The 9,830-nt window shown below is 51.8% G+C and overlaps 1 protein-coding gene across 1 annotated transcript in view; it reads right to left on the reverse strand.

Moving 5' to 3' along the window:
* The window catches only part of WNT9A (Wnt family member 9A), a 57,969-nt gene extending 55,676 nt beyond the window's left edge, over window positions 1-2,293 (reverse strand). Inside the window, exon 1 of the mRNA XM_074986352.1 lies at window positions 2,177-2,293. Coding sequence (XP_074842453.1) covers window positions 2,177-2,271 — 95 coding nt within the window. The 5' untranslated portion in view covers window positions 2,272-2,293. The remainder of the gene's footprint in view (window positions 1-2,176) is intronic.
* Between the last annotated feature and the right edge of the window lie 7,537 nt (window positions 2,294-9,830).

Below are 9,830 nucleotides of genomic sequence, written 5' to 3' on the forward strand. Positions count from 1 at the left end.
ACAGTGAAAGCCTTAAACACACACACACACACACACACACACACACCTCTCCCATCCTTCATCTCACTGTCCCCTACCTGTCAGCAAGGAGTAGTGCCAGAACTAGCAAGCTTCCTGATCTATACCTGAGTGCATTTATTTTGTAATAAATGCTAAGAAATTAGAGCCACAGAACCAAACTAATCTGGTGTGCACAAGCTAGGGGAAAAGCCCAATTCAAGGTCTATATTTAAAGAGCCCACACAGCCATGCTTTTTGTCTTCCTGCACTTCAAGTCTATCTGATCAAAACCTTCGTGCTGCTCTTTGGGGAGGAAATCAAAGAGCCCAGTCACAGGCTATGCTGACAAGCAGACACCAAGACAAGCAGACCGAAAAAGATCCAGGGATTTTTAGTTATTTTCCATGAAACAATTTGTACACATCTGGATTTGTTACATGTTATGGTCATTAATTTGGTGGGAAGAATTGTAGCTGGGGGGGCAGGGTAGAGGACAGGCAAGTTTATCCCTTAGGTAAAGGGATAAACTTGCACCTGCTGCTACCACCACACACCCAGAAAGGGACCTGCACGCTCTGCTATTTCCCCAACCCCTATGCAGGGCTTCAGCTTTCCTTACCTACCACCAATCTTAAAGTGCCTTTTAGGATAAGGGAAGAGTAGCTTCACTTCTAAGAGCCACAGCCCATAAGCAGAACCCCTCAGGCATGCCTCTGATTTCTGCCATTGCCCAACAGGTGCCCTTAAAGTGCAGTTTGCAGAAAGTAAGGAAGGGTGGACCACAGGCAGAAGAAAGCGTCAGCGTGCAGACTCCGCTGCTTCAAGGAGGACACGAGTCCGACTCCAGCATCAGCACCATTTTTTTTTAGTTAACCCCCAGTTAGTTAAAGGGCTAGCGCACAGCGCCTTGAGCATTGGCCTACTAAACGCAGCGTTGAGAGTTCGACCCTCCAGGGGGCCATTTAGGGATCTGGGGCAAGTCGCCGAAAGCGCCTGCCCGGGATGTGGCTAGGGCGCTGCTGGGAGTGCCGGGGGCGGGACTCCAGGAGGTCGGAAGGTGCCTCCCAGCCCTGCCCAGGCTGGGGGAGAGGCACGAGCTACCAGCGCAGCTCGGCGCTGCAGCGGCTGCGAGGCAGGGCACAGGAGATCCCACTCCGGCCCCAAACAAACAGCTCCCGAGCAACAACCTGCCGCTTCCAGGCTGCCGATGATTAATGGCCACCTGACCGCGTCCCACGCCAGCTCCCAGGGGGCGGCACAGCCGGCGCGCCGCGGAGCTGGGCGCAGACACCGCTGGGGGCAGGGCCCGTGCACACAGCGCTGCAGCCACACGCCGGCTGCCCGGGCCGGCCCCGGTTCCCCCAGGGAGCACAAGGCGCTTGGCGGGCCCGAGCATCTCGCCCGGGGGCAGGGAAGAGAGGTGCAGGTGACATCCCCCCCCCCCCACCCCGCACCAGGCGAGAGGAGCAGCGCGGCGGGGCTTGGGGGTGCAGTCCTCCCCCACCCCGAAGGGCACGTCCGAGGCAGCCCGCCGAGGGAAAGGCCCCGCGACCTGCCCACGGGGAGGAAGGGTCCCGGGACGCCGCTGCTGGCGCAAGGCAGAGGCGCCCGCTTGCAAGGGGGAGGGGTGCAAGGTGCAGCGAGCACGGGGCGCTCCCCGCGCGGGAGAAGGGGGAGCTGAGGAATGAATGCAGCCAGGGGCGCACAGCGCCGACAGAGGGGGTGCAGGGGGAAGCAGCGTAGGGGGAGTTGCAAGGCGCCCTAAGGTGATGTAGCCGGGGGGTGCAGAGGGAGAAGTGGGGGTACCGGGGGAAGCAGCGCGGGAGGACTTGCAACGCGCCAGGGAGGAGCCGGAGGGGCGCTCCCAGGAACTGCAGCATTTGGAGAAATGGGGGCGCCAGGGGACGGCCGCCTGGGGCGAAGAGCAGCCCCGGGCACTCTCAGCTCGCGGGGGCCATTTGAGGGAAGCGGGGAGCCAGCTTATGCCGGCAGGGGTGCAGGGGAGGTATTGGGGGCCACGGAGGAAGCAGCCCGAGGAATGCCCCCTAACAGGGCTGCAGCGTTGTGAGACGTGTACGCGCGGACCACCGACGGGGAGGGGGGCGGCCGGGAAGCAGCCTCGGGAAGAGGGGAAGTGGGGGTACGGGGCCGCTGCCTCGGGGCCGGGCAGACCTACCCGAAGTAGGCGGCGGAGGGGGCCGGGGCGCCGCCCAGCAGCACTAGGAGCGCGCAGGAGGAGAGCCATCCCAGAAGGAGGTGTCCATCCAGCATTTTGCTGCAGCGCCAGGGCTGATCATCTCGTTCCCCCGCAGAGCCCGCTGAGGCTCCGGCTGCCCGAGCCGCCTTCTTATAGCCGGGGCGGCAGCTAGCGCCCCGCCGGCAGCGGGGCGGGGCTACGCCCGCAGGCCACGCCCATGGGCCGTCAGAGCTCGGCGGAGGGGGCGGGGTTAGGCGTTCGGACCACGCCCCCCGCAGAGGCAGGCACGTGGGGCGGGGCGGGAGCTGCTGCGGGCTGGGACTCGGAGGCTGGCCGCGAAATAGCGGGCGGGGCCGGGGATGAAGGCAAGGGGTGGCGGGGGGGAGAGAGAGAGAGAGAGAGAGCGCCACAGTACCCACAAGCAGGGAAATCAGGTGAGTGAGTGTGAGACTCGGCGGCGTGAGAATGATTGTGCACGTGACTGTGAGAATCAATTGTGTGAGTGATTGTGCACGCAAGCCTCAGCTGTGTGAGAATGGTTGTGCACATGAGTCAGTGTGAGAATCAGTGGTGTGAGTGATTGTGCTCGTCGGCTGCGTGAGTATGATTGTGCACGAGTGCAAAAGTCAGTTATGAGTGTGCACGAGCATCAGCTGCATAAGCTCAATTGTGCGCATAAGCACGAGAGTCGTGTGAATGACCGTGGGGCTCAGCTGTGTAAGCACAATTGTGAGCATGTGTGCCTGCATGCCTGAGCGTGACTGCAGCAGGAGAGAAGACGTAAGTGTGACTGTGCCTGCAGGCTCATGCACACACAGGTAGAACTTGTGCAGGAGCTTCATTGTGCATGAGTGTGTCTGTTGTGCCTAAAGGAATGGAGCACGTGTGTTTATGGGCATGCAGATGTACAGACTGTGAATGTGAGTATGAAGTGTGTGAGTAGGAGAGACTCAGAGAAAATGTGCATATGTGAATAAGTGTGACCAGAAGAGTGTGAAGGAGACACAAAAAATGTATGTTTTGGTGTAGCAAAGAGTATAAGGTTCAGAGACATAGGGATTATACTACAGTGGGTTTATTTTTTATATGTAACGTGCGTCAACAGCAGTCACCAACTGAGTAGGATATAAAAACTCTCCAAAGCAAATAACCATGAAATTGTCAATATGCTCATTAAAAAGAAAATCCTTGAGATCCAAATAGAAAAAATAATCCTGGTGTTCCCAACTCTTTGGGGCAACTAGACCCATTCACGCAGGCTAAAATCGTGGTACTGCACCAGTTCAGAGACTCCAAACCTAGAAAGGATCATTGCAATCTTCTAGTGTGACCTGTGTACTATTTGACCTAAGGCTCTTCCCTGGCCTAGAGGGACGGACAACTGGACCCAGGACCCAAAGGATTGCTTGGGACAACTAATGAGAAAACGGGGGCGGGATGCAGGTCATAGGTTTAAAATGAGGGACAGGCCAAAGAACTTGCCCCAAAATAATTCCTTGTGTACATTATTTAGGATTGATTTTTAAATTGTCAGTAATGAGAAATCCACCACACCTTCAATAAATTGTCCCAAGGGTTCATGACTTTCAGTGTTAAAAGTACAAACTTTACTTCCCATCTGAATTTGTCTAGCTTCAACTTCCAGCCACGGGATGGGGTTATCCCTTTCTCTACAAGATTAAAGAGCTGGTTATTAAATAGTTGTTCCCTGTGTAGATGTTATTTGACTGTAATCAAGTCACTTCTTAACCTTTGTTGTGCTAATTAGATAGAGCTTCTTGAGTTTCTCACTATGGCTTTTCTACACTTGCAGGGTTTTGGAGGGAAAAAATCTTTTTTCTCAAGAAGAAAAAACCCAGAGCATTTGCCATGAATGAAAAGTCAAGATCAGAGGCCTTTTCCCTTGAAATAATCACTTGAACTTTGGGAAGTACTTTCACCACCTCACTCACCCTTTTAGGTCAAAAATGAATGTGTGTGAAACAAGTACAGCTGTTACCAGCTTAGGTGAATGCTCCTTTCTCAATGCTGTGGCTGTAAATGAGAATGCTCCTTTCTCAATGCTGTGGCTGGATGAATGTGATTTTTCGCCTTTGCTTATTTCGACCTTGGGTGGTCGAAAAGAGTATGGTAAAAAAAAACAATAAAGTGTAGACACAGCCTATGAGGGAGATTTTTTTAACCCTTTAATTGTTCTCCTAGGTCTTTTCTGAACTGTCTTTGATTTCTTAACTTACTTTTTCAACTGTGGGCCCCAGAGCAGGACTCAGCATTCTAGCAGTTGTCACACCAGTAGCATACACAAATATAAAATGTAGCGGGGGGTAGCCGAGTTAGTCTGTATCTTCAAAAACAACAAGAAGTCCTGTGGCACCTTATAAACTAAGATATTTTGGAGCATAAGCTTTCGTGGGCAAAGACCCACTTTGTCAGATGCGTATAAAATGGCTTCTCTGCTTGCACTGGAGATTTCCCTGTGTACGCATCCCAGCATGGCATTCACTCAGTGGGCAACAAAACTTACATGGGGAGCTCATGTTCCACTGATTATCCATTATAATTCCCACACGTTTTTCAGAGCCACTTATTCCCAGGATAGGGTACTCAACCCTGGTCATGTGACTTGTACCATTGTAAACTGAAGACTTGGATGACCACCCAGGAGATATTCAGGTGCTGCCCCGCTGAGTAGCTCCCACACCTGTTAGCATATGTTTCTATTGGTGGTGCACATCCACACATACCTTGGTGCACATAACAAAATTTATTCTACATGTGGATGTCAAAAATTAGCAGGAAACGTGCCCTGCAGTCTATGCTCCTGGGTGTGTACCTTCACAATTTAGCTGTATTACAACACATGTCTGCTTTCACTCAGTTCACCCAGTGACACAGATTGGACCTGGTCTCTTAATTATTTACCACTCCTTCAATGCCTGCGTCATCCCGAGAAATTTCTGAGGGTATGTGAGAGAGCATGCAGGTGAGAATGTGAACATGTACACAAATTGCTCTGCAATAAAGAGGCAAATATCTTGCTAGGAAATTGTACTGTAATTGAAATTGAAATGTATCTACAATAAGCTCCTTGCTTGATCACCTCTGGCTGTGTCCGATCCAGGCAATATAACCATCCCCCTCACTTCACTGCCACGCTGGGGTTTTCAGTTTCGTTAACCTCTAAAGAGATGACAGACCAACCCCCCAAACCCTGAGATTTCTGGATTGGAACTTTACTGAGAAAAGTTTAGCTTCTCCTCCCGGGCCTGGGAAGCGTGTGTATGTCAGGTGGTTGATTGTTACCTGAGTGAGGGGTTCCCCCAAAGGAGTGACTGTGTGGTTCCCAGAGGGGTGCTGCACCCCAAGTCCACACACCCCTCCACTCCTTCCCCCAAATGCCCTCACTTCTCCTCCTCTGCTCTCCCCCTCAGTGCCTGCTGCACTCCATGGAACAGCTGATTGCAGCAGGTGGGAAGCACTGAATGACTGGAAGTGCTGAGAGAGGTGCTAATCCAGGGGGCTGTTTGTGGGTGCTCTACACTCACCTGATTTTTTCCATGGGTGCTCCAGCCTATGGGCTCCCCACACAGCTGCTGACCAAGGGATTGCACTCTGTCCCTTTCCCACTGTCCACAGGCAGATCCTGGCCCTGAACCCATGACCTTAATTCTGCCCTGGGGCACCTGTCAGGGGCCTGATGGCAAGGACAAGGGCTTTGAAGAGGCAGCGGCGGGATGTGACCCTACAGGGTCCGTGCAGACACCACATACTAGCAACTCACCAAATTCTGCTTCCACGGGGACTCAGGAAGGTTCTTAGAGGGCAATCGATGTCAGACTAGCAGTGACCCTCGCAACCCAGTCATCTGAGTTAGTCCAGGGGTCATGGAATCCTAGAACTGGACAGGGCCTCAGGATGTCATTGAGTCCAATCCCCGACACTCACGAGAGGACTGAGGACCACCTGGACCACTGTGGTTTCAGGCTTTGCCAACACAGGCAGATGCCCCATGCCAGTTACCCTCAGCTTGTGTTTGCAAGGCTCTTTCAGCAGCTTGGTACTTTTTCATGGGATGAAAGGTTAAATACTGCTGATTCACGGTGACCATCCATCCCATATTGGGCGGGACGGTCCTGTATCTGGGATGTGGAAAAGGCATCCCGATTTTTTGTTTAAAGGGACAAATTGTCCCTCATTTGCTCCTCCCCAGCCTCAGGGATGCAGGGGAGCTTGGGCAGAGGCCACTTCCCCAGGGCTCCCACGGAGGCTGGCAGCTGCAGCTTCCCCAGGATTGCCAGCAGCTGCGGCTTCACCGGGCTTTCAGGGAGCTCTGGCAGCTGCCTCCTCCTTCCAGGCTCCCCAAGGCTTGGAGGAGCCTCCCCTCCCACCATGTCTCCCCGTCCCATATTTGGGACAGGGAGATATGGTCGCTATAATTAAAAAGGCAATGTGGGAAAAGGTGCCAGCTAAATATGACCCATGTTATCCGTGGATCAGACACAGATGAGGGCATGTAGTATTCCAGACAAGATGATTCACCTCTGGAGAAAAGCAGCTTGTTCCCCGCAGTTCAAAGCCCAGACAAATCACCATGTGGCAAATGCCATCTTAACGGATGCACCAGGGACAGGGTGACCATCCGTCCCGTTTTTCCTGGCACTGTCCCTTATTTAAGCTGTTTCACAGCTCTTTTTTAAGAAAATGGGCTAATTGGCCCATATTTTGCGGGGCTGCTGCTCCCTGGCACCTGGGGTCTCAAGGTGGCAGCCCTCTCTGCCAGGGAGCTCCTCCGCTGGGTGGCTGCCCCATTCCCAGGGCACCCCATGGAGGTAGCCCCCATTGCTGGTGAGCTCTGTCCCTGGGTGGCCTCTTCATTCCCTGGCACCCCCCTGCTGGGAGGTTATGGAGCCCCCATCCTCCACTCCCCCTCATCAGGAGGCTGCGGAGCCTCCCTCCCTGGTGCCTCACTGTGGGGGCATCTGCTCCCATTGCCAAGGAACCCCCACTTGGAATAGCCGCTCCCCATACCTGGTGGTCAGTGTCCTATATTTGCCCTAGGGCAATTTGGTCACCCTAACCAGGGACTGAGCCACACAGACCTCAGAGATCGTGGTGTGACTGTCAACATAGCTCCAGTAGAATACCCAAGCTGTCAAGTTGAAAGAGACCTAAATCGACTGCAGACTAAGCACAGAACAGGGCTCACCCTCCCTGACCAGAAGGGTCATCTCACGCCAGACAAGATCTCCACAGTTATGAGGCTTGCATGTGACTCACAAGTGCCAGGAGGGTTGTGTTTGTGCCACCTTTATGAACCTCGGCCGTTCAGAGATGGGTCAGAACCTCGGCCGTTCAGAGATAGGTAGTGGGGAAGATCTTCCAGGGCCCTTCATGCCAGGCCAGTCTCCTTCCCATTCCCATCTGGCTTTTCCACCTGGAAGAACACACACACACACACACACACACCCTCTTTTCCCAGCTTTGCACATCTCCATGACTTTCAGAGATCACATTTGCATTCCATTTTGCCTAATTGGAGACACCTCAGACAGCCAAAAATATCTCCAAAGGATCATGGAACCTTCTAGGGTTCCAGTGTCCCATCTCCACAATGAGCTACAGAAACTCACAGCAGCTGCTGTCGAGCTGAGTTCTGCATGGACAAGGTCAGGGCAGCCCAGGTTCCACAGCCAATGGCAATGTTCAGGCACCAGTTTCACCCGGGGCCCCAGCAGACAGTCATTTCTCAAGCGAAGGTGGCATGCGTGAGTGGTTGAGAAATACCGTGTCACCATCCCACCATTTAACCAGAGCAGGAGTCTGCAACCTGCAGCTCCAGAGTTGCACGTGGCTCTTTAAGGACTTTTTTATGGCTCCCGAAGCTATAATTGCAAAGTTTAAAAACAAAACAAAACAAAAACCTCTTGATTATTTTCAATAAACGGTGAACATCTAAAAGCCCAAAAATGAACAACTCATATCTAAATAGCAAACAATACATGATCTCGAAACATTACATAATTCCCCCGGCATCCTCCATCAAGAGAGAGAAGGTTCAGGCGTGAAAGTCAGGAAGACAGTGCTACAGACACATATGTAAAGTGTGAGGAAATAGAATATGTAAAAAGTCTGTGAATGTCCTGCAGTGAACAGGTATGGCATTGCAAATCAGGACGGGACAAAATACATCAGATGTGGCCTGACAAATGCCGAGTGGAGGGGAATAATAACTTCTCTAGATCTGCTGGAAATGTTCCTCCTAATGCACCCCAATATGCCATTAGCCTTCTTGGCTACAAGGGCACACTGTAGAATCATATCCGGCCTCTCATCCACTGCAGTCCCCAGGTCCTTTTCTGCTGCACTGCTCCTTAGCCAGTCAGTCCCCAGCCTCTAACAATTCTTAGCATTCTTCCCCTCCAGGTGCAGGACTCAGCACTTGTCCTTGTTGAACCTCATCAGATTTATTTTGGCCCAGTCCTCAATCTATTTAGGTCACTCTGGACCCTATCCATACCCTCCAATGTATCTACCTGACCCCCTAGCTTAGTGTTATCTGCGTATTTCCTGAGGGTGCAAGTCATCCCCTCATCCAGGTCAATGGGAGAGAGCTGCACAAAATAGCTGACATCTGAAAGGCTCCAAATGAGGTTGTAAGTGCCACAAATCCTTCAACCAATGAACGAGATGCATAAAAACCACCCTTAAGTTTCAGAATCATGAATAAAGCCACAGGCTGGTATGTTGGAGATGAGATTCCAATTGTGGAAAAGAATGCTAATCTTCTCCAGAGTCAGTCAATGCACATAGCAACGGTGCTTGGAAAAGTGGAGTAGCTGTAACCTCTGGCTGGTTCCTTTCACTTGGAGCTAAGCAAAGAGGAAATAAACTTGATTCACATTCAAGGGCAGACCGCACATGATTCTTTTATGAATGAGGCTACGTGGGAATGAATGAGAACACTGGACCATAGACAGTTCCATGACACTTTGGAGGTATTTTTGGCTCTCTGAGGTGTCTCCAACTAGGTGAAATGAAATCAGAACTTGACAAGATTTCTGCTTTTGTGAGGCAGAGGAAGACCATTCTACAATGTTGCTCAGACTAATGTCTTCCCTGGCAGAATATTCCGCTGAATGTTTAGATGGTGGATTTGCATTGTCCTACTGGTCAACTGCTGATCTAAGCCATCGTTTGCATCCCTTTCCCTAATGTTCCAGTTATGTAGTTCGTAAGAAAGTTCTTGAGACCCAACGGTCTTCCATACTATGTTATTAAAAAAGGAAGTTTATATTGCCTTTAATATAGCAGAGAGGCACAGCAGAAGTAGGTGAGGCCCATAACCCAGAGGTCTATGGATTGTAACCATTTGAAAAACTATTTCACCAAGAAGGCGGTGAAGCACTGGAATGCGTTACCTAGAGAGGTGGTGGCATCTCCATCCCTAGGGGCCTTTAAGTCCTGGCTTCACAAAGTCCTGGTTGGGATGATATAGTTGGGCTTGGTCCTGCTTTGGGAAGGAGGCTGGACTTGATGACCTCCTGAGGTCTCTTCCAGCCCTAGGATTCTATGATAGCAGTGTCATATTTGCTGAGCCTAACCCCTGATGAATACCATTAGGGTGCATGGCAGA

This window comes from Carettochelys insculpta, chromosome 2, assembly GCF_033958435.1.
Source record: "Carettochelys insculpta isolate YL-2023 chromosome 2, ASM3395843v1, whole genome shotgun sequence".
Lineage (NCBI taxonomy): Eukaryota > Metazoa > Chordata > Testudines > Carettochelyidae > Carettochelys > Carettochelys insculpta.